This window comes from Sceloporus undulatus, chromosome 1 (assembly GCF_019175285.1).
Source record: "Sceloporus undulatus isolate JIND9_A2432 ecotype Alabama chromosome 1, SceUnd_v1.1, whole genome shotgun sequence".
Lineage (NCBI taxonomy): Eukaryota > Metazoa > Chordata > Lepidosauria > Squamata > Phrynosomatidae > Sceloporus > Sceloporus undulatus.
Window position 1 is genome coordinate 939415 of NC_056522.1, and position 24439 is coordinate 963853.

Consider the following 24439-nt stretch of genomic DNA (forward strand, 5'->3'; position numbering starts at 1 on the left):
GAGAGAGAGAGAGGGGGGGATCCCAGCTGCCCTTGGCTCTCCATGGCTGAGCTGGCTCTCGAGGTCAGAGGACAGCTTGAGATAAAGGCTGAGAGCAAAAGGGAGACCTAGACTCCCCTCCTTCCCGTGCCACATTAATTAACTAACTAACTCGCATCTAACTGATGGATAATCTCAGGCCAGGGCACTGAGAAGTGGTTAAGCGCCAGGCCCTTCATCCGCCTTGGCAAAGGCGGTCCCAGCAGGTGCCTCTCGCTGCTGCAGAGCCCAAGGGGCTGGGAGGCCTTTGGGCATCATGGCCAAATGTCCAGGCTGACCAGTGATGGAGAAAGTGTCCATTTGTACTAGTGACTTTGCCAAATACTTTTTGCATCAGCACAGCAGTTGGAGGAGGCAAACAGGTACCGAGTTCATTTCTGGGTGCCTCGTTTTAAGACGGAGACAGAGAAGGTTAATAAGGATGAGAAGAAGGATGGAAAGCAAAACATCAAAAGGGAATCATAGAATCATAGAGTTGGAAGAGACCACAAGGGCCATCCAGTCCATCCCCATTCTGCCATGGTTGAAGGAGCTGGGCATGGTCAGTCTGGTGAAGATAAGACTGAGGGGCGTCCCAGAGGGAAAGACCTGGACTCATGGCTTTTTAAGTTACAGGGCTGTAGATTTTGATTAAACATTCAAAGGAGCTTCTTGATGGTAAGGAGGACTCCAGGGTCCACTCAGCCTTCCATCCTTCTGTAGGTTGTGAGAATGAATGCCCAGCTTCTTTGGGGCAACCGGCTAAAAACACATTGTAAACTGCTTAGGGAGTGCTAGTTCACTGATAAATGGTATAGTTGGTACTCCTTATTCATGGCTTGAAAATATTCCCAAAAAGTATGAATTCTAAATAGCAAACCTTGACTTTCCATAATGGGACTTGAGCATCCACAGATCTTGCTATCTATGGGGGGATCCTGGAACAAAACCCCAGGAGATAACAAGGACCCACTGTATTGCTAACAGCTTTTGCCCTATGAACCCAGTTTGCAGCAGTGGGAATAAGCTGAGGACAAAGTGGGAGGAGGAGAGAGAAACTGGGATGTTTTAAAAGCAGCTGAGAAAGTGGAGCAGCAGGCAATTAATCCCAGACTGTCCCTGCCAAATGGGGAGCATTGTTGGGCACGCATTTCCACCTTCATACAGTGGAGTCTCTTGTGTACATCAGTTGGTAACAATGCCAATTGCTGGCACTTTGGCTGAAGAACAGGAATTGGGGTGGGGTCCTAGATCCGAAACCTGCCCTGTCTCCACCCCTTGAGGGAGTCTGGGCCTTGCCAAGTGTGTTCTCTTGCAGTGACCAGCAGCTGGGGGGCCAGGGGGAGAGAGCATCCCCCATCTGCTCTTGCCACGGTGCTCAGCCAGCCCCCCAGTGCCACCCTGGCTTAACTGTCCTTGGCACAGCTGCCGGTCATTGGGGGGGATGGATCTCACTGGCCCCTTCCTCCGTCCTCCACACTGCTGGCCTTGTGCGAGCAGCTCATAAAGGCTGCTCGGTTCTCATGGGGTTGGCTCCTCTGCTTCATTTCTGCAGTGTGGAGGCACTTTCCTTATGGGTTCTTCAATAATAATAATAATGATAATAATAATAATGATAATAATAATAATGATAATAATAATAATAATAATAATAATAATAATATAGTTTATTTGTATTTTCCCGCCTCTCCCAGATGGATCGAGGCGGGATTACAACTGGTTAAAAACACATACATCAATAAAATAGTACAATTAATCTAGAAACTAAATCCTTGTCAAGTGGTGATGCAATGATTTGTTGAATGTGCAAAGGTGATATTACAGGTCAGGTGCATAACTTGACAGAAGAGATCCATCTTAAGTGCCCTCTTGAATGACAAACAAACAAGCTTCATTTATATACCGCTTCATACCGCCTAAGCAGTGTCTAAGCGGTTTACAACCGTAAGCTATTTGCCTCCAACAGTCTGGGTACTCATTTTAGCTCCCTCCTCAGAAGGATGCAAGCCTGAGTCAAGCTTGAGCCCTTTTGCTGGTCTTGAACTTGCAACCTTGTGGTTTTGAGTGAGTGGCCGCAGTACAGGCATCTAACCACTGCGCCAAGGAGGGAATAAGACGGATCTCTTCCAGGAGATCTTTCCATAGTTTTGGGGCGACTGCTGTAAAAGCTCTCTGAGAAGTCGATGTGAGCTTAGTTGGGACATGTTCCAACATGTTCTTCCCAGATATTCTGAGAGTGTGGGGCAGATTGTGTGGGGAGAGGCATTCCCGCAAGTAACTTGGGCCTAAGCCATGTAGGGCTTTAAAGGTGATAACCAACACCTTGTATTGCGCCCGGAAGCTGATCAGCAATCAGTGAAGAGATTTTAGGACAGGTGTTATATGGTCATAGAATGGCATAGAATCATAGAATCACAGAGTTGGAAGAGACCCCAAGGGCCCTGATCCAGTCCAACCCCCTTCTGCCATGCAGGAACTCTCAATCAAAACATCCTCATTGACAGACGGTCACCCAGCCTCTGTTTAAAGACCTCTAAGGAGACTCCATCACTCTTTGAGGGAGCATCTTCGACTGTCGAACAGCTCTTACTGTCAGAAAGTTCCTCCTAATGTTTAAGGGGAATCTCTTTTCCTGGAGCTTGCATCCATTGTTCTGTGTTCTAATCTCTGAAGCAGCAGAAAACAAGCTTGATCCATCCTCAATATGACAACCTTTCAAATACACTCATCCTTCCATATTTGCGGCTTTGATATTTGCAGATTTGATTAATATGTTCTCTCTAGGAATATCTAGGTCCTCCAGTGCAACTCTATGGTCAACTTTCACTAAAAGTTGCACTGAAAAACCTAGAGATTATTCCTAGAGAGGATACTCTACTAGGCCTTTGTAGCTCCTCCATCGCAGTTCTATGGCCAGTGTCTGTCGGATGTTGACCATAGAGTTGCCCTGGAGGACCTAGAGATTCCTAGAGAGGATACTCTTCTAGGCCTTTGTAGCTCCTCCAGCGCAGTTCTATGGCCAGTGTCTGTCGGATGTTGACCATAGAGTTGCCCTGGAGGACCTAGAGATTCCTAGAGAGGTGTCCATTCAGGTAAAAACATGGCGTTTTCCCATATTCATGAGGGTCTTGTGCCCTTAACTCTAGCAAATAGGGTTCATGGTTTTCAGATCTTTGCTCATCTTGGTTGCTCTTCTCCAGCTTGTCCATAGCCTTCTTGAATTGCAGCCCCATGGCCAATTACAGCATCCTTGAGTTGGAAGACCCCAACGGCCATCGTCCAGTGCAGCCCGCCTTCTGTCCTGCAGGAAGACACAGTCCAAGCCCTCCCTGTGACAAATGGCTGTCCAGCGTCTGCTTCAAGACCTCCAGGGAAGGAGTGTGTTCCAGTATGGAGCAGCCCTTACTCTCTGGAAGGTCCTCCTAATCCCTGAGCGGGAATCTCTTTTCCTGGAGCTTGCCTCCATTGCTCCATTGGGTCCTCTTCTCTGGAGCAGCAGAAAACAAGCTTGCTCCCTCCTCAACGTGAAGAGGGCTTGGAGCAGTCCTCCTTTCCCAGGACAGTGTCCTCCTTTTGGGGGAGAACTAAGAAGCAGGCAATTAAGTTCCTGTGAGCCATTCTGCGGTGCCTCGTCCTCCTTTGGGGCCAGGAGGCCTGTTCCCTGGGGCTTGGCCTGGGTCACTGAGGGGTCTTCCTGCGGGGCAGAAGGGGGTCGGGCGGATGGCTCTTGGGGCTCTCTTCCAACTCTTGGCTCTTCCCTTCATTTCCAACGAAGGGGCTTCTCTTGGCAGGGTTTTTCAGCGGAGGTTTGCCGTTGCCATCCTCTCAGGCTGAGAGAGTGTGACTTGGCAGACTGTGTGCCATCCTTCTCTGCTAATGGTGACCCAGGGTCTTCTTGGCAGGTTTCTTTGGAGGCCTTTGGCCATTGCCGTCACTCCCCTTCCTCCTTGGCAGACGCCAATGGGGGTCTCTGGCCCAGGCTGGACCCTCCAGCCCCCAGCAGCAGCCTTTGCAAGGGGCCTTTGCAAGGGGCCCTGGCGGAGGAGGGCGCCGGAGTCTCCTTCTTTGGAGGCTGGGTGGCCCTGTGTCCCAGGAGGGGCTTTGATGGAGAAGAGGGGGGTTGGGCTGGATTGCCTTTGAGGCGCCCAGCAGCAGCAGCAGCAGCAGGCCCCCTTCCTTCCTTCCTCCCTTCCCCGGAAGGGCAGCCCATCCCATCCCCGGCCGGAGGACGAGCGGGAGACCCCCTGGGCTGGCGCCCCCTTCTCCCTGGCCCCCCGGCAGCCTTTGCGAGGAGGAGGAGGAGGAGCCTGGCTCTCCGGCGGCAAAGCAAAGGCTGGAGGAAAGAGAAGGCGGGGCAATGGGCGGGGCACCCTCCGGGCCACGCCCCTCCGCCCCGCTTCCGCCGCCGAGGCTGCGCGCGAGGAGGAAGGCAGGCAGCCAGGCAGGCAGTCTCCCCGGCCGCGCCGAGTCCAGCAGGGAGGCTCTCTGCCCGGGATGCGGCTCCCTCGCCATCGCCTGGGCCTGGGCCTGGGCCTCGGGGCTGGCGGGTGAGCAGGCGGGATGGTTCCCGGCGGAGGGCGCCTGGCGCTGCGCTTGTGGTGAGCCCGCGGCGGGGCTTGGCGGCGGTGGGCCATGTCTTCTTCTCCTTCGCCGGGGCGCCCTTCCCCTTCGGCAGGGGCTGAGTCGGTGCGGGTGGTGGTCCGTTGCCGGCCCTTGAGCCGCTGGGAGGAGGCCTCGGGGGCCGAGCGGGTGGTCTTCGTGGACGGGCGCCTCGGGCAGGTCAGCCTCCTCCGCCAGCCGCCGCCGCCTCCGCCCCAGCCGCCCCAGGCCCAGCATCCTCCGCCGCCGCCCCCGACGGCCAAGACGTTCACCTTCGACGCGGCCTTCGAGGGCGCCGGGCGCGAGGGCGAGCTGTACGAGGAGGCGGCGCGTCCGGTGGTGGAGGCGGCGCTGCGGGGCGTCAACGGCACCCTGCTCTGCTACGGCCAGACCGGCACCGGCAAGACCTACACCATGCAGGGGCCCCCCGAGGAGGGCCAGGCCGAGCAGCGGGGCCTCCTGCCGCGGGCCTTCGAGCACCTCTTCACGGCCATCGCCCGCTCGGGGCCCCAGCAGCGCTACCTGGTCCGCGCCTCTTACCTGGAGATCTACCAGGAGGAGGTCCGGGACCTCCTGGCCGCAGCAGGCCCTCGGCGGGTGGAGCTCAAGGAGAGCCCCGAGGCCGGCGTCTACCTCAAGGGCCTGGCCTCCTTCGTCACCAAGGACCTCCGGGAGATCGAGCACGTGCGCCGCAGGGGCAACCTGGCCAGGGCCATCGGGGCCACCCAGCTCAACCAGCGCAGCTCGCGCTCCCACGCCATCTTCCTGGTCACCGTCGAGTGCAGCCAGGCCGGCCCCGACGGGCAGGAGCACATCCGCGTTGGGAAGCTCCACCTGGTCGACCTGGCCGGCAGCGAGCGCCAGGGCAAGGCCTCCTCCGCCGGGCCCAGGGGGCCCGCCAACGCCCCTGACCAACGCCAGCCCCACCGCCAGGCCTCCAAGATCAACCTCTCCCTCTCGGCCCTGGGCAACGTCATCTCGGCCCTGGTGGACGGGCGCAGCACCCACGTCCCCTACCGGGATTCCAAGCTCACCCGCCTGCTCCAGGACTCCCTGGGCGGCAACGCCAAGACCGTCCTGGTGGCCACCCTGGGGCCGGCCGCCCACAGCTACGAGGAGACCCTCTCCACCCTCCGCTTCGCCGCCCGTGCTAAGAACATCAAGAACAAGCCCCGTGTCAATGAGGACCCCAAGGACACACTCCTCAGGGAGTTCCAGGAGGAGATCGCCCGCCTCAAGGCCCAGCTGGAGAAGCGCGGCATGCTGGGCAAGCGCAGGCATCACCGGCCCCGTGCGGGGCAGCGCCACGGGTTGAAAAGGGCCCCTGGAGAGGAGGAGGAGGAGGAGGAGGAGGAGGAGGACAGCAACAACAGGGGCGAGGAGACCCCCGGGGTGGAGGAGACACCCCCCAGGGTGGAGCGTGAGGAGATGCTGGGGGGCCTGGACAAGAACGTGGAGACCTACCTGAAGGCCCAGAAGGAGCGGCTGGAGGAGGAGAAGGCCGCCATCCAGGACGACCACAGCCTGGTCAGCGAGGAGAAGGCCCGGCTCCTGGAAGAGAAGGAGAGGATGCTGCAGGAGCTGCGCCAGGAGCGCCAGGCCACCGAGCGGCTGGCCATCAAGTACAAGGTAGGCCCACTGACCCACAGATGCCCCAGCAACAGCCACGCAAGGGCAGGACCAACACTCACCTTCTTCTGTGTGTGTGTGTCCATGAGCCCACCAGCAGGATCAGGTAGCCTGGCTATGGGGTCACCCCAGTGACTAGTTTGGAGGCCCTTGGCCCCTTCAGGCTCTGCCCCACTGCCCCTTTCCTACCCCTCCTGGTGAATTGTCTCCCCAGGTGGCCACAGGGAGGAGGAGGCCACCTTCCGAAAAGGGAGCAGTGCCCCAGTGCTCCATCCCACACCTGAAAGGCTCAGTTTGCTAACACCAGAAGTCACGGTCCAGCTGCTAGTTGGCTCTTTTTCATCTTTGGAAGTCCAGGTGGCCTTCAGGGCAGTCAGCCCACAGCAGTTGCCCAGCCCTCCTTCAGCCGGGGGAGAGGGGGGCCTTATATGTACCTGCCACCCACCCACCGACCGACCCACCTCACAACATCTGCCCCTTTCCTGAGCCAGCAACACCAGAAGAGGCTAATTTGGCTAATGCTCATTGTTGGGGTAATGCGCAGTGACAGTCTGCAGTCTTGTGTCAATGTGTTCACAGAGAGCCTTGTCTCTGTGTGTTCTCGGGAGCCAAAGTGAACCTCTTGCCATGTGGCCACAAGGGCCTGGCGGTGGCCGCAGCGGCATCCATGGCCTCCTCCTTTATGCGCCACTCATCATGTGTGTGTCTCGGATTCCTTTGCACGGATTCCTTTGCACCGGCTGCCAATTTTCCATCTGGCCCTAAGGCAGGAGGGGCTGGACTGCAGGATGGCAACAAAGCCCAGGATGAGGGATGGGTGGGGGCTTCTCCGGGCTCTCAGTGTGCCTATCACACAACAACAAAGCCACACAAGAGAGAGCTACCATAGCAGTGGCAGGAATGGCAGGCAGGCATGGAGGTGACCTCTTGCTGGCAATTGGGCCTCTGCATTGGCCAGGGAAGCTGGGAGGCCAGCCAGTCAGATCCCACAGCCCCATGGGGTTTCCTTTTGTCTCTGCAAGAGGAGGGGGATCCCTCCCTCTTGCCCTCCCCTCCATTTCATTGCTAGGCCACACTGCCCACATCAGTCCCATCTTCCACCTCTGACATTGTCTGTCCCCTCCTTTCTCCTGGACCCCTTAACCCCAAAAATGACTGGAGTGGAGAGAGGGGGCAAGGCAGCTTCTGGGGAGGGGGCCGATATTTCTAACCCAGGGGACTCCCCATCCCATCTGTCCCCCTTTTTCTGCCTTGGTTGAGTCTCTGCTCCCTTCAGGACCAGGGTGGGGCTCAAAGGTCACACCCCAAATCCCCTGGTTCTCACCCTGGTTTGGATTCCTCTCCACCCTTCTGTGGGGAAAATGGGGGCCAGGTTGGCCACACTGTGCCCAGTGGTCCTTGGGCAGAGGGGACTCTTGCCCTTGTTGCCTCTGGAGAGAGCACTGAGGTTCTGTCTCCCAATCCCTCTCCCCCTACTTTTGGTGCTTTTGGAGCACCTTGCTCCAACCTCTCAAGATCCTTTCTTTTCCAGAGCTAGGAAGAGCAATGGATGCCCACACGACAGACTTCTGTCAACCCCTCCCCAGTGAACACTTTGCACATGCCTTTGTGTGTCTGTGTTTGGCTACCCACATCCCACTCTCCTTACCAGGTAGGACAGGCTAAATGCATAATAAATAAGCAACTTTGTCTAGATCAGAGCTGAATTGCGCACACTACGAAGGTGAGCCCCTCGCCCCAATCTGTGTGAGAATGCTGAAGGCTGCTGTTATAAGTCAGTCTGGGGCCCTGTCCTGTTCTGATAACATTCCTCTGAGTATGCTCAAAGGGCCATTAAGTCACAACTTACCCTTGCACAGCTCAGGTGTCCTTTGTTGTCCTGTTGGAAACTGTACTGGCTAGCCTCCCCCAAGCTACAGCCGTGGTGGTTAGAGGATTCTGAGGCTTATAGCAGTGCCCCCCCAAAGCAACATTTCTGTGGTCTGTTCCAAACAGTGGTTGACAATGTGTGGCATGATCTCCACCTTGAGCTGCCTCCTTGTCTAAAAATCCTTCTCTTTCTAATGATGAGGCAGTAAAACTCTGTGCGTGCCTAGTGGTGCTCTATTTGAGATATAATAATAATAATAATAATAATAATAATAATAATAATAATAATAATAATAGGATTTATTTATATGCTGCCCAATTACTGGGAATCCGGGTGGCTTACAACAGAGGGGATAATAGATGTTCCCTGCCCTCAGGCTTACAATCTAAAAAGACACGACACAAAAGGAGAAGGGAAAGGTGGAGAGGAGGGGATCGGGTCCAGCATTCTTCTCTCCTTCTGAGGCCTGGACCAAGGCAGGGATGGACCGGAGGGAGAGGCCTGATGGTGTTGGGTCTGTCCTTTCTCTCCCCCTTAAGGCCAGAAGATGACAGTTGGAAGGAGGGAGGGGAGGGCTCTTCCTCTTCAGGCCCGATGGCGCTGGGCCTGGCCTTTATTTATTTATTTATTAGTTATGTTTATATTCTACTTTTCATCCAAGGAGCTCAAGACACTGTATGTGCATGCCTCCGCTCTCCCTATTTCCCCCTGACAACAACCGTGTGAGGGAGGCCAGATTCAGAGAGGCTGGCCAAAGGTCATCAGCCAGAATGTCTGACAGCAGAATGGGGGACCTGAACCTGGATCCCCCAAGTTGCAGTCCAGAGCTCTCTAATAGGTGCACTGCACCAGCTTCCCTAATATTTTTGTGTATTTCATGGGGGTCAAGGGCTTTTCTCTGGAAGAGGACAAGATGGCTGTGAAAGGACAGACGAAAGTATTATTGGGTGAAGGACCCCAGCATGATGGTACAGCAGACTCTCGATATCCATGGGCTTGCCATCTGCAGATTTAAGCATCTGCAGATGGCAAGCCCTGTTGCTTTCAATGGAGGTGCATGCACACAGCTGCATTAGTGGCTGCTCACACATCACTCCCAGCATTGCGGACAATGGGACTTGAGGTTCCCCGTTTTCCTTATCCGCAGGGGAGGGGTCCGGAACAGATCCCCCACGGATACAAAGGGCGGACAGTACATGCTTGGTGTAAGTGCATTCCTGAGTTCGGGTCCCGATACTTCAGGCAGGTCTGGACTTGGGAGGGAAGCTGTTAGACTTCCAGACTCCAGCAGGTTTTGGTAAAGAGCAGCTGAAGGGGGCTGTGGTGTCGCTGGCTGCTTGTGCTGATGGGAGCTTTCCTCCTTGGGTTAAAAGCAGCAGAGTATTTAGGATGTGCAGCAGTGGGGAGCCAGTGGCATTGCTAGGATTGGTGTCACCCCACTGTGGTAATCCAGACAGGCAGTCACCCAGGAGAGACAACATGATGAAAGAGTGGGAGGGCAGGGCAAGGCTGGCAGTGGTGTGCCAGGTATCTGGGAAATGTGCCTTCTGGGTCTCACCAAGCAGGAAAGGGAGGAGTCCATGGCTGCTACTACTACCACCACCGGCGCCTAACTTTCTCAGCCTGGCAGGAAGCCCCATCAGATTCAGAAGGGGCTGCCAAGCAACAGCAGCACCCCACTCCAACCAGTGGGCACAGCCAGTGGATGGTAGAGTGGGTGAGCAACCGCCCCATCGGGTGTTTGCACTGCTCTGAGGTGTCACCCGTTGGGGTCCGGACTCCCTGCACCACTGTAGTGACGCCCCTAAGCAGGGCAGGATTGGGAACGGCATTGCGGGCTCATGGCTGTTATTGAGAAGAAGAGGGGAGCAAGACATATTGACTGCATTCATGTGGGGTATTCTTGGCAAGTTCCTTCAGGGGGAGGGTTGACATTTTCATCCACTGAGGCTGAGAGGGTGTGACTTGCCCAAGGTCACCCAGTGGGTTTCCACTGCTGTTCAGGGATTCAAACTTTAATTTTTGTGTGGCTTCAAGTCATTTCCGACTTACGGCAACCCTAAAGCGACCCTATCATGGTGTTTTCTTGGCAATTTTTCTTCATAGCAGGTTGGCCATTGGCATCTTCTCTGTGGCTGAGAGTGTATACTTTGCCCAAGGTCACCCAGAGGTTTCATGGCCAAGCTGGGAATTGAACCCTGGCCTCCAGAGTCATAGTCCAGAACTTAAACCACTACAGCATGCTTGCTCTCATCATGCATTTCCATACATTTCCATTATTTGCAGGTGAATATTGATGGGGTGACAGGGGTAGTACAAGTGGAAGTCTGTAAAAAATGGGCAGGACCCCCACCACTTTGCCATGAGAGAGAGGGTTCAGTGACCTAGGGGATTGGGGCCCTTTTCTGTATCACCATTTTCACACAGAGTGGTTTGTCCTGGGCCTTCTAGGAGACCTTGTGTAAACTCAGTTGGTAGCCCTGAGTAGACCCACTGAATTGATGGGACTCACAGAAGTGTGACTTTACTGTTTGGAAGTTTGATTCAGGAGGTCTGCCCCTGTGGAAAGACTAGCTATTGGATCTAGCCCCTTTCTTGCACAGTGGAGGCAGTCCAAAACCCCCGTTTTGCACATGTTCAGAGGCACTCTCTTTTTTGTTCTTCTCAGATTAGAGCTGGGGATCTGAGGAAGCACAAAGGATCAGGATCTGGTCGGAGGTGGGGTAGGGGAGCCATGCAACTTCCAAGGGAAACAGCTCAGAGCAGCATCTGGCTGACCTCTGGGGAGGGGAAGAGAGGTGCAGAGCCAAGTGGGGCCACCACCAACAGCCACAGCCGTGTCCACAGGAATGCCCTCCTCTGTCCGGCACGGTTGCCCTCTCAGCAGGCAAAACACAAGGCCATTAACAAGTCTCTTGGCCCTCCCTGTCTTTGCGTGGGGCAGGCAGCCTCCTGGGAATAAAGGAGGGCATTGTGTTTTGGAGAGAGAGGGACGCAGGGGGAGGATTCCCCTTTAAACACACATAGAGTGTCCTTTACAAATTAAATCCAGATCTGGAGACTGCAGCATGATGGAAAAGAAAGGGACTAGGACCAGCCAAGCCTCAGATCTCCTTTTGTGTACTACAACTCCCAGACTCTCCCAGTGGGATTGCTCTCCATCTCCCTTCTTAGCAGGGCCTTCTTAGTGGCCTCCCAAATTCTGCATACGGCTTCCCTGCTTGTCTCTCTGCGCCAATCTGTGAAGGCTGGAATGCCTCTGCTGGAGTGAGTTCCCAGCAGCAAAAGGGTGGGAGCTGAAATACATGCCACAGGGGGTCTTTTGGCCACACCCACCACTGGACCACCACCCCAAACTCCATATGGCCCTGGGAACCAAAAGAGGGTCCCACCAACCCAGGTGGAAAGGGAGAAGCATTACCTCTGCCATTGCTGGAATCCTTGCCCGCATCCTGCCTGGTGCTGCTTCCCTGGGATGGCAGGAAAGGGCCTCTGCAGCCCTGTGAGGAGGGACTGGGGCCTGGGACTTTCTCAGTGCTGGCCCATCCCTGAGCAGAACATCTTGCAAATCACACGTAGGAAAAATAAGCCTTTTATTGGCATACTGACAGGCTGAACCCAAAGGATACTCAACAATGGCTCCTTTTCATCCTGGAGAGCAGTGACCAGTGATATGTCTAGTGGGGTTCTGTCCAGGGCCCAAGGCTATTCAACATCCTTATCAATGACTTGAATGAAAGAATAGAGGGAATGCTTATGAAATTTGCGGATGACACCAAATTAGGAATAGCAAACAGCTCAGAGGACAGGATTAAAATTCAAAATGACCTCAATAGATTAGAAAGCTGGGCCAAAACCAACAAAATGAATTTCAACAGGGAGAAATATAAGGTACTGCACTTAGGTAGAAAAAATGAAATACAGATATAGGACGGGGGACACCTGACTTAAGGAGATTTATACATGTGAAAGGGATCTAGGAGTCCAAGTAGACCACAAGTTGAACATGAGTTAACAGTGTGATGTGGCAGCTAAAAAGGTCAATGCGATTTTAGGCTGCATCAATAGAAGTATAGTGTCTAGAGCAAGGGAAGTAATAGTGCCACTATATTCTGCTTTGGTCAAGCCTCACCTAGAATAATCCCGTGTACAGTTGTTGTTGTTGTTATTATTACTATGCTTTATTTATATAGTGCTGTAGATTTGCACAGCGCTGTACATACAAACAATAAAATAAATAAGAGTAAACCTGCTCATGGCATACAATCTAAGAAATAATAGCATAATACATATAAATAATACATAACAATAAAGGAATAAAACCCTTCTGGGCAGAACAATTCAAAAAGGATGTTCAGAAGCTGGAGTGTGTCCAGAGGAGGGCCACCAAAATGATGAAGGGTCTGGAAACCATAAAACCCTGTGAGGGGAGACTTGGGGAGCTCGATATGTTTAGCCTGGAGAAGAGATGGTTAAGAGGTGATATGATAGCTGTTTAAATATTTGAAGGAGTGCCACATAGAGAACAAAGCAAGCTTGTTTTCTGCTTCTCCAGAGAATAGAACCAGGAGCAGTGGATGCAAGCTACAAGGAAAGAGATTCCAGCTCAATATTAGGAGGAATTTCCTGATAGTAAGGGCTGTTCGACAGTGGAAGACACTCTCGGAGAGTGATGGTCTCCTCCTTTGGAGGTCTTCAAGCGGAGGCTGGATGGCCATCTGTTGGGGATGCTTTGATTTTGAGTTCCTGCATGGCAGAAGGGGGATGGACTGGATCAGGGCCCTTGCGGTCTCTATGATTCTAAGATGTGGCCTGTGTTTCTCCTGCTGCCTGAGATAGGTACAAAATATGTGTCCCCCCCTCCAGTGTTGTGTTGCTCTCACTCCCCTCCCCCCCCTTTCTCTAAACCAGGAGGAAGCAATGGAGGAAGATTTGGGAGCAGGGATGCGCATGCTCTGTTCCTAACATTGGTACCTTCAGGTGTTTTGGACCTCATCTCCCAGAAGCCTCAGTCACCATGGCCAAAAGCCAAGAATCTTGGGAGTTGAAGCCCAAAATACTTAGAAGACCAATGTTTAGGAGCCACTGCTCTACAGGTTAAGACAGAAAATGGGTCTGTACACATCTCCCCACTGGCAATGGATCCATTTTGGGCAAAGTTCAAAGGGCTGGTTGCGACCAATAAAGCCCTATATGGCTTGGGTCCAGGTCACCTGAAACCCTGTATTTCCCCTTCTCCCCATCCCACTACCTTCACATGTACACCAGGTGTGAACAAGACTTGTGTTGTTGTTGTTGTTGTTGTTGTTGTTGTTGTTGTTGTCATCTTCTGCCTCCTCCTCTCTCTGGGGCAGAGGCTTGCAGTGGGGGGTATGGGTGGCCATTGGCAGTTCTTGGATGGCAGGAGAGCCAAGCAGTAAGCTTGCCCAGGATTTGGCCCAAGGAGGGAAGGTGTCTCCAGGGAAGGAAAAGAGTGTGAGGGTCTCGCTATCTATGTCCTTCCTCTGCTTTTAAAGCTATCTCTAGCACCAGAACACTATAAGAAAGGAGTCTGCATGTGTCAGAATCAGGAGAAACCAAGGAGGAACAAAACGTGTTGTTTCCAAACAGACAAAAGAGCTCAGAGCCCATGATCCACTAGCAAGTGTGTGTGTGTGTGTGTGTGTGTGTGTGTGGTCCCTTTGTTGATTTAATGCATCTCTTAGTGGCTTTTAAGGACTGCAGCGAAGGGGAATTATCTGTGCAGGACTGCATGCGTAATGCATTTAGAGCTGCATTTAGTGGAGTGAAATGACCCATGGCCCTTTTGATGGTTAATAGCATAAGCTGTGAGCCAGGCAATCTGGTTGAGGGCTCAGTCCACCTGCAAACATGCCAGGTGGTCTTTGGTAGTGGGTCCCTTGAGCCCTTGCAGGCTGTGGGGTGAAGGATAAGGCCTTTACCTGGCAGGAGATGTGGGGCTAGGGGGGTTATACATTTTGTGTGCATACACATACAGAGAGGCACACATGTATGTCATAGCAGAGTTTGTGGTGCTGAAACAACATTTGGGCACTAGCTGTAAATATATAGGGTTGCTTTCTAAAAAGAAAAAAAAATCCCAAAGTGTACGGTAAACATTTGATCCAGCAGCCAAGCTCACACCGAACATTTCAGTGTCAGATCTTTTACACTCACACACAGACACACACCCGGAAAACACTGGCCTCCCCTCCACCTAGATCCTTCTCTGAACCATGAAATGTGTTACTGGATTATCAGAGTCTTTCTCTTGCCTTTGGCTCTGATTTTCCCCTCTGCTCCCTTTCATGTTTTACTGCTATTGTTCTTAACGCTTTTCCCTGGGGAAAGTCTGCATTTTCCTCCCATTTTCCAGGAGCAGAGCAGAGCGATTTCCTCCTCTCCCCCCCTCCTGCCCCCCTCCCTCTACCCTGAACTGATGTTCCCCCCCATGTTTTTGCTTCCTTCCAGAGCCACATGCCGCTCCCAAAGGTTGGTGGGGCAAAGAGGGAGAGGGTTGCCAGAGGTGCTGCGGAAGACATCTCTGGTTTGCTGCCCACCCTCTTCCTTTGCAAGACCTAAGCACACCATTTTGCTGGTTAGGAGATGGTGTGGTTGGAGGGTAGGCAGCACCCTCATCTTTGCCAACAAAACAGTCTAAGTGAGGCTGGAAATCAGTGCTAGTCTGTAGCTAGGAAGGGTCCTGGTTTTATTCAGGTTTGGAAGGGAAAACCTCGGCTGGTTGGGCTTTCAGGAGCCCACAGTTGAGGTGAGACGGACGAGGGGCCTGATTTGGAATCCTAGGAACTATGGCTTCTGCCTCCCGTTCCTTGCAGGTTATGGAGGTGAAGGGGAAAGTCACCAGCAGCCGGACTCTCCAAGAGTGATGCTAGTGGGTCAGGGCAATAAAGGCAGCATTGGCCTTCATCCGCTGTAGCTTGGTTTGCAGTGGGGCACTGTCTATAATAATAATAAATAATAAAATGTATTGATATCCCGCCTCTCTACAAAATGCAAAATGTCTCATGCAGGCTAGGCTGGTGGGTGGCAGATGCAGAAGAAAGAAATCGCAGCATGAGCTTTCTGAGACTTGGTCCACTTCCTCAGGTGCATGAACTGGGCATATGCTTTTGTGGGCTTGTCTGCTTCCTCAGATGCAGGGAATGAAGTGTTGCCCAAAAAGGACCTTTTCAGTCAGACTGTATGAATAGCCATAGAAGTGCAAACCTTGTGGGTATGGTGACCTTTCCTCCTGCCTTTGTCCCTCAACAATGATGTGCCATTAGGCCCGGAGATTTTGTAGCCCTAGGTCTATGAAAGCTTCTGCTACACCTTCTTTTGCTCATAGTCTCAAAGATGCTGCAAGAACCCTTTGCATACTGACTAACACAACTGTGTGTCTGAAAGCCAGAAGTGTCACTTTTCCATTGGGCTACAGCTGCCAGACTGGAGCGGTTTGAGTGTTGGACTACTGCTCTGGAGTCCAGGATTCAAATCCCCGCTTGAGCATAAAAGCCCATTGGGTGGCCTTGGGCAAGTTGCACACTCTCAGCCTCAGGGGATGGCAGTGGCAAAACCCTCTGAACAAATCTTGCTAAGAAAACTTTAGGATAAGTTCATCTTTAGGGTCGCCATAAGTCAGAAATAATTTGGAAGCATGCAGCAACAACAATAGCAATAAAACAGGTGCCAGAACCTGTCAGTCAAGTGGCCTTGCAGGTCAGAGGATTCTGGGAGCTGTGGTCCAAAAAGGAACTCTTCCAAAGCTCTGGCAAGCCACACACCTCTGTTTTGGGATGAGTAAGTCTCTGAAATCTGTTGCATTCTGCAGATATTATTTTTTCTGTGGCCTTTGGCTCTCAAAATCAGAGGTGGTTGCTTTTGTAAGAACTGTTTGTCTGGTTTTAGAACACTTTCTGAAGAGGACTTTGGAGTGTTTTCATGCAGTTTCATGCATTTAGTTGTTGATTTAATGTTTTGAAGTGTTTTTAGCGACTGTGCGTTACTTAGAGGGGGGGCAGTGAATCAAGAGTCAGTCAAACACTTTGAATGAGTGAAATGGCTTCAGATGTTCACAGGCAAAAGAGAAAGAGGTCAGCACCCCACCACCCTGGTAAGAAGAGAAAGAATATGTGGGGCATGGGGGGGGGCACAGCCTGTGGGTCGTGGAGCGCTGTTTCTTGCGTGGTAGCAGCTTCTCCATGGCCTGGAAACTGGCCTAGAAACGCTGTCATGATGTCAGGGCTTATGCCAAATGAGGCCAGTAGCCCAATTAGCTCAGGAGATTCAACGGCTGCGGGCCTCCATTCCCCAGAGCTCCAGGCCAAGGCTGTACGTGAATGTGATCAACTGGGATGGGAAGAATGCACCTGAGCCATGTGCGGGTCTATACAGAACACATGTTTGGCCACAGAGACCCTGAGAGGGATCTCTTGCCAAATCTTGAGAAGCATCCCAGTTCTAAAGGTGCTTTCCTTCTTCCTTGGTGGCCCTGTGTCCCAGAGTCTTCCCCATGGGAATCGGCCGGAGTGGGGACAGAGGGCGGGGGGTAGAGAAGGACGAGCAGCCCTGCCACCTTCTTCATCTTTTCTGTGCCTGCTTCTTTGAAAACCCAGTTCCACAGGAAGGCTGACCTAATTTTGACAGCGACCGAGAGGAACTGGTGCACCAGACTGGGCTTCCTCTGGGAACGTGGCTGTGCATGTGCTCACATGCAGGGTGGCTTTGGAGATGTGATTCTTCCTGGCAGAGCAGTCAGGGAGAGGAGAAGGCAGGAGCCAGACCAGATTGTGCTGATTGGGATGCTGGGTTGAGACAAAGGGTTGGGAGGGCGGGCAGGTGATTTGGATGCAGGAATGGCTGGGCCTGGTTACAGATGACTTTCTTTCCTTCCTTCCTTCCTTCCTTCCTTCCTTCCTTCCTTCCTTCCTTCCAGAAAGGCTCTCCCTGTATGGCTGCACAGCAAAGGCAGGGGCAAAGGAAGAATTTTGTGTAAGACATTGACTTTGTGGTTAACTCAGTGCTCATTTAAAAAACAAACCCACAGAGTAAGTTTCTAGCCCTTACTGTGCAAAGATGGACCTGAAAGTGTGGAGCAGAAGTCATTGAGCAAAAGAGTAGACTTGAATGAAGATCATGGTGGCTGAGGCAGGCACATGCACAACTCACTTTGGATAAGAAACACTGCAGAATCAGTGGTGCAAAATAGGAGGAATTAATTTTTTTAATTCCTGGTTCAGAGTTGTGATGGCATGGTTTGTGTGGCAGGAGTCCCCCCAGCCCCCCAACTCTGAGAAAAGAGGGACCCTGGCAGTTCCATCAGAACCTCTCCTCTTGGTCTGGAGAGCCCATTCTTCTGTCCACTCCACGGCTGCCCTTTCTCTTTTCTTTGTGTTTGGGCCAGGACTCATTATCTAAGGCCTTGCGTTTTAACTTCATCCAGTATCTGGTAGTTTGGCTAGTAGGGTATGTATTGTTTAGAAACCTAAGAAGTACAGGCAAAGGATTATTAGTGGTTCCACCAATGCTTACGACTCTGTCAAGGCTGTGAGCCTCTCAGGATCTGGTTCTGTGCTTGTGGAACCATCTTCCTTTGCAGCTCCAGCTGGAGGAGGATCTGACCTATTTTTGTAAAAGGTAGAAGAACTTCCTCTTCTGGCAGGACGTAACCAAGGGGGGTGGTCTTGGGGTCCGGACTCCCCCTTCCATTAGAAAAATGAATGGTGTGTGCTGCTGCACTGCCGCACCCAAGCCCCATAATAATAATAATAATAATAATAATAATAATAATAATTTATATACCCGCGCCCTTCTTAGAATCGGCGGTGCACAACGATACAACAATCAACAATGCAACTATAACAATTGGTTAAAACAATTCAATAAAAATAATAAAATTGATGCCAGCAAAACAGTGCTGACCAAAGGGGGGGGGGGGAGGAAGGTATTCTGGGGCAGAGGTCAGGGGTAAGCCTGCTCGAATAAGTAGGTTTTTAGCCCCTTCTTAAATTGGGCTAGGGAGGTGGCTGAGCGGAGCTCGAAGGGCAGCGAGTTCCAGAGGTTGGGGGCCGAGATGGAGAAGGCCCTCCTAGAAGTGGAAATATATTTCCCCTCTGGAACTCTTAACAATTGCTGCCCTGATGATCTGAGTGGGCGGGACGGATTGTACGGGGAGAGGCGGTCCTCCAGATACCCTGGGCCCAAGCCATTTAGGGCTTTATAGGTAATAACCAACACCTTGTATTGCGCCCGGAAGCGAATAGGCAGCCAATGTAGGTCTTTAAGGTCCGGTGTTATATGACTGGCCCTGGCAGTACCAGTGACCAGTCGGGCTGCCATATTCTGCACTAACTGCAGCTTCCGGGTATGGTACAAGGGTTGCTCCATGTAGAGCGCATTGCAGAAATCCAAACGAGAGGTTACCAGAGCATGTACAACAGTTTCAAGGTCCCACTGGTCGAGGTAGGGACACAGTTGGCGTATCAGCCGAAGCTGATAACAGGTGCTCCTGACCGTTGCGTCCACCTGAGATGTAAGGTGGAGCGACGAGTCCAGGAGCACCCCCAGACTGCGTACAGAGTCCTTCACGGAAAGCGTGATTCCGTTCAGGACAGGTGGAACCACTGCCAACCCTGGACCGGGAGAACCTATCACGAGCACCTCCGTTTTCTCTGGATTCAGACTGAGTCGGTTTTCCCTCATCCAGCCCATTACCGACTCCAGACAGGCCACGAGGGGAGAGATGCCATCCCCAGTCACTGCATCAGTCGGAGACATAGAGAAGACTATTTGGGTGTCATCAGCGTACTGATAACACCGCGCCCCGTGTCTCCGGATGATCTCTCCCAGCGGTTTCATGTAAATGTTGAAAAACATGGGAGACAGAATGGCTCCTTGAGGGACCCCAGATATAAGGGCCCTCTTGTCGGAGCACACGTCTCCCAGCTGCACCATCTGGAACCTCCCGGAGAGGTAGGACCGGAACCACTGGAGCGCAGTCCCTCAGACAACTGGGGGGGCCGAAGCCAAAAAACAAATAATTAAATAATTATATACACACCAGGACAAACGTAGGACACAATTTTCAAATGGAAGACACTTTTTTAAAAAAGATGGAGGACACACAAAAAAATTTGCTGATTTTTTTAAAAATGTTAATATAAATGCATGTTTCTGAGGCTTCTATAGACAATTGCCCTCCAAAGGCCCCGGCGGCAATCGGCGGCAGGACCGGGCTGGGGCCGGTCCCAAGGCCTCGCCGGGCCGCATCCGGCCCGCAGGCCGCAGGTTGCCTACCCCTGGTCTATGGTATCGAAAGCCACTGAGATGGTGGCACTATGGCACGTTACAGACCGCCGAAAAGTGGCAGCCTGCACCCGCCCCTTTCCCTGCCGGATCGGGGTCTCAGCGGTCAGAGCGGCAGCCGCTGAGGCCCCGATCTGCCACTTTCCAGGGTCAGCATAGAGCACCCCCAAAGCAAGTGATTTTTCATGCTGCAGGCAGTGGCAGTGTGGGGAAGGATTGAGGGTTCAACCCAGAAAGGGGGACATGTCCCATCCACTGGGCTCTACTTCCCTCTGCCCTCGGGGTCCGGTCAGCCCAGGGAGGAATGGTTCTCTCTGAGCAAAGAAGCAAAGCATCCGAGAGGAGCATCTTGAGGACCACGGTTTCCAAGAGGGATGGAAGTGGGAGGATGTGTTGCCAAGCAACGGATTCTCTGAAGCCTTGCAGGGAACTGGCTCACTCTTCTACCTCAGGTAGCAAAGATGTATGCATGTTGTGTGCCTTCCAGTCGCTCCCGACTTATGGTGACCCTAAGGCAACCCTGTCATGGGTCTTAGCGAGACTTACTGTATATACTCATGTATAAGTCTAGAAATCTTGGTCAAAAAATTGACCCAAAAAACCTGAGTTGACTTTCCCATGGGTCAATGTCAGTACAGTACTGTACTTTAAATCATAAAAATGGACCGCTTCTGGTGAAAGACAAAAGTGTGATCTGTCCTGGAAGCACTGACCTCCCCTCTGCTCTCTTATCCATCCAGCCTTTAGGATGGGCAGGAACAGTTAGGGCTGCTGGAATTGTTTTCCTTTATTTTCTATGTTACGTGCTTCCAAGTCTTATCCTCAACTTATCCATAAGTCATATCAAAATCCGTCATTTTGGCCCCCAAAATCTGCCCTTGACTTATACATGAGGCTGACTTATAGCCGAGTATATACGGTATTCTGAGGTTTGCCATTGCCTTTCCCTGAGGCTGAGAGCATGTGTCTTGCCCAAGGCCACCCTGTGGGTTTTGTGGCCGAGCTGGGAATCGAACCTTGGTCTCAAGAGTCCTAGTCCAATACTTAAACCACTATGCCACGCTTATTGAGCAAAGATATACAGTGGGACAAAAAAGTATTTAGTCAGCCACCACATTGTCTTGATTTTTAAAGAATTTATTTGCAAATTATGGAGGAAAATAAGTATTTAGTCACCGACAAACAAGCAAGATTTCTGGCTCTCACAGACCTGTAACTTCTTCCTTAATAGGCTCATCTGTCCTCCACTCATTACCTGTTTTAATGGCACCTGTTTGAACCCGTTATCAGTATAAAAGACACCTGTCCACAACCTCAAACAGTCACCCTCCAAACTCCACTATGGTGAAGGCCAAAGAGCTGTTGAAGGACACCAGGCTGGGAAGACTGAATCTACAATAGGCGAGTGGCTTGGTGTGAAGAAAGCAATAATTAGAAAATGGAAGCCATACAAGACCACTGATAATTGCCCTTGTTCTGGGGCTCCACACAAGATCTCACCCCGTGGAGTCAAAATGATCACAAGGACGGTGAGCAAAAATCCCAGAACCACACGGGGGGACCTAGTGAATGACCTGCGGAGAGCTGGGACCAACGTAACAAAGGCTACCATCAGTAACACACTACGCTGCCAGGGACTCAGATCCTGCAGTGCCAGACGTGTCCTCCTGCTTAAGCCAGTACATGTCCAGGGACGTCTGAAGTTTGCTAGAGAGCATGTGGATGATCCAGAAGAGGATTGGGAGAATGTCATATGGTCAGATGAAACCAAAGTACTGTAGAACTGTTTGGTAGAAACACAACTCGTCATGTTTGGAGGAGAGAGAATGCTGAGTTGCATCCAAAGAACACCATAGCTACTGTGAAGCATGGGGGTGGCAACATCATGTTTTGGGGCTGTTTCTCTGCAAAGGGACCAGGACAACTGATCCGTGTACCGGAAAGAATGAATGGGGCCATGTATTGTGAGATTTTGAGTGCAAACCTCCTTCCATCAGCAAGGGCATTGAAGATGAAACGTGGCTGGGTCTTTCAACATGACAATGATCCCAAGCACACCACCCGGGCAATGAAGGAGTGGCTTCGTAAGAAGCATTTCAAGGTCCTGGAGTGGCCTAGCCAGTCTCCTGATCTTAACCCCATAGAAAACCTTTAGAGGGAGTTGAAAGTCTGTGTTGCCCAGCAACAGCCCCAAAACATCACTGCTCTAGAGGAGATCTGCATGGAGGAATGGGCCAACATACCAGCAACAGTGTGTGCCAACCTTGTGAAGACTTACAGGAAACGTTTGAACTCTGTCATGGCCAACAAAGGATATATAACAAAGTATTGAGATGAACTTTTGATATTGACCAAATACTTATTTTCCACCATAATTTGCAAATAAATTCTTTCCAAATCAAGACAAAGTGATTGTCTGGATTTGTTTTCTCATTTTGTCTCTCATAGTTGAGGTCTACCTATGATGTCAATTACAGGCCTCTCTCATCTTTTTAAGTGGGAGAACTTGCACAATACGACCTGGCTGCTGTGGAAGCTCCAGGCTTGGAATAGATTTACAGGTTGAGTCTCCCTGATCTGGAATTCTGAAATATTCCCAAAAACTAGAATTTCTTTCATTGGCGGCGGAGATAGTGACACCTTTTCTTTCTGGTGGCTCAGGGCACACAAGTATATTGTGCATAAAATTATAAGATGTATATGAAACACTAATGAATTTTGTGGTTAGACATGGGTCTCATCTCCAAGAGATCTCTTTATGTACCTACAGTGGGCCCTTGTTATCTGCTGTAGTCTGGTTCCAGGACCTTGCATGGATGACAAAATACATGGATGCTCAAGTCCCATTAAATGTAATGGAAAAGGAAAATGGTGTCTCTAATATAAAATGGAAAATCAAAGTTTGCTATTTGGAATTTATACTTTTGAAAAAATATTTTCAGGACGTGGATAAAATCAGTGGATAAAGAAATCCATGGATAAGGGGAGATGACTGTATATGCAAATACAGATATTCCAAAATCCAAAAGAACTGCAAATCTCAAACAGTTCTGGTCCCAAGTATTTCGGATAACAGAGGCTCTGCCTGTAATTTACAAAAAGAGAAGAGGGGTCTGCTTATGTGGCTGTTTGGGGGTTCAGATTTGCTGGTTCCTCTCGCGTGTTTATTTTGTAAGGCCCAAATAGGGTTGGGGCAACAATTCAGAACCTAATGTTGCTGGATTTCAGCTCCCAGAAGCCCCAGATTGCACAACTGGAGTGCAAAAGACCTGGAGAGCCAAAGTGAAAACCCTCAGCCTGGGGGCTGGAACCTGGGGGCTGGGGTCCAATATGTTCTTCTCTCCTTATTCCTTTAAAAAACAACCTGGTGGCTCAGGCTGCATCCATGCTGCAGAAATAATGCAGTTTGACAACACTTTGGTACAAAATACACTTCAGAAATAATTCAGTCGGAGACGGCTTTGACTGCCCTGGCTCAGTGTTAGGGAATTCTGGGAACTGTAGTTTGTTGTGGCTCCAGACCTCTCTGACAGAGAAGGCTGAATGTCTCACAAAACTACAGTTCCCAGCATTCCCTAGCACTGAGCCAGGGCAGTCAAAGTGGTCTCAAACTGGATGGTTTCTGCAGTATGTTTTGGACCATAAACTGCTGTGGCTTATTGCTAGGGAACCCTGGGAATTGTACTTTGTTGTGGCACCAGAACTCTCTGACAAAGGCAGCTAAATTTCTCACAAAACTATAATTTCTGGAATTCCATAGCACTGAGGTAGGGCAGTTAAAATGGTGTCAAACTAGATTATTTCATCAGTGTGGATGCAGCTTCAGTGCTTGCCGTTGGTTGCACCTTGTTGCTTTTCTCTTTACCATCGTCTGTAGTTTGAAATGTTTTTCTCAAGAAGCTTTGTTGCAGGCTCTGACCTTTTATATGCAGCAGTGAATTCCCACGATGGAGGAAGATGTCTGGTGTGAGTTTTGATTTTGCCAGAGCCTCATTGCCACAAGTGTGGGCCATCTTGGTTTGTGCATCCATGCAGAGATGGAAAGCGAGTGAGCCAAGGGCCATTTCCTTTCTTAAGCCCCAGAGAGAGGAGGGAGGGCAGAGGCACACTGACCAAATGGCCAGAGAGAGAAGCCCTGCTTCTGGGAAGAAGACTACCAGCCCTTTTCAAGAAAAGGGCAGAGCTACCAGCAAGCACTGATGCTACTCCAATGCCCCTTCTCATCAATGCTTCTCTTTGAGATTCCCCTCCCCTCCTTTCAAGGGGGCCGTTTTGCCCAGTTCACTGGGGTGACATCTCAGGAAATGGATGGGCCGGGCCATTGTTTTGGCACACCTTCAGCAGCATCTTTCCTGAAAGGGCCGTTTTGACAGACCTGCAGGAATGGCTTCGTTTGCACTCAGAAACACTTTTCTGTTTGGCTTGCCAGTGAAATTATGGCAATAGCAAGTACATTTCTATACTGCTTATCAGTGACCAAGGATTCCCGAAGCGGTTTACAATCTGTAATTGCCCCAACAAGCTGGGGACTCATTTTAAGCCAGCCTGGCTATTGTGGAGGCTCCAGGCTTGGAATAGATTTACAGTCTGAGTCTCCTGATCTGGAATTCTGAAATCTGAAATATCCCCCAAACCAGAACTTCTTTGATTGGTGGCTGAGATAGTGACACCTTTGCTTTCTCCATTCACGCCTGTGAAAAGATGGCAGGCAGAGTCAACCTTGGAGCCCTGCTTAGATGTGGAAATTTGCATTTTCACATGATACCAGTTTTATATTGGGAAAATCTTTGGCATTTGTGGCTGTGTATGTTCTTTTACATTATAGAATCATAGAATCGTAGAGTTGGAAGAGACCACTAGGGCCCTGATCCAGTCCAACCCCATTCTGCCATGCAGGAAATCCAAATCAAAGCATCCCTGACAGATGGCCATCCAGCCTCTGTTTAAAGACCTCCAAGGAAGGAGACTCTATCACACTCCTTCCTCGGAGGGTGATAGAGTCTCCTTCCTTGGAGGTCT

The 24439-nt window shown here is 51.2% G+C and overlaps 1 protein-coding gene across 1 annotated transcript in view; it reads left to right on the forward strand.

Annotated features, from left to right (window-relative positions):
- The first annotated feature begins 4650 nt into the window (after positions 1 to 4650).
- The window catches only part of KIF3C (kinesin family member 3C), an 83365-nt gene continuing 63576 nt past the window's right edge, over positions 4651 to 24439 (forward strand). The window contains exon 1 of the mRNA XM_042472803.1: positions 4651 to 6246. Coding sequence (XP_042328737.1) covers positions 4651 to 6246 — 1596 coding nt within the window. The remainder of the gene's footprint in view (positions 6247 to 24439) is intronic.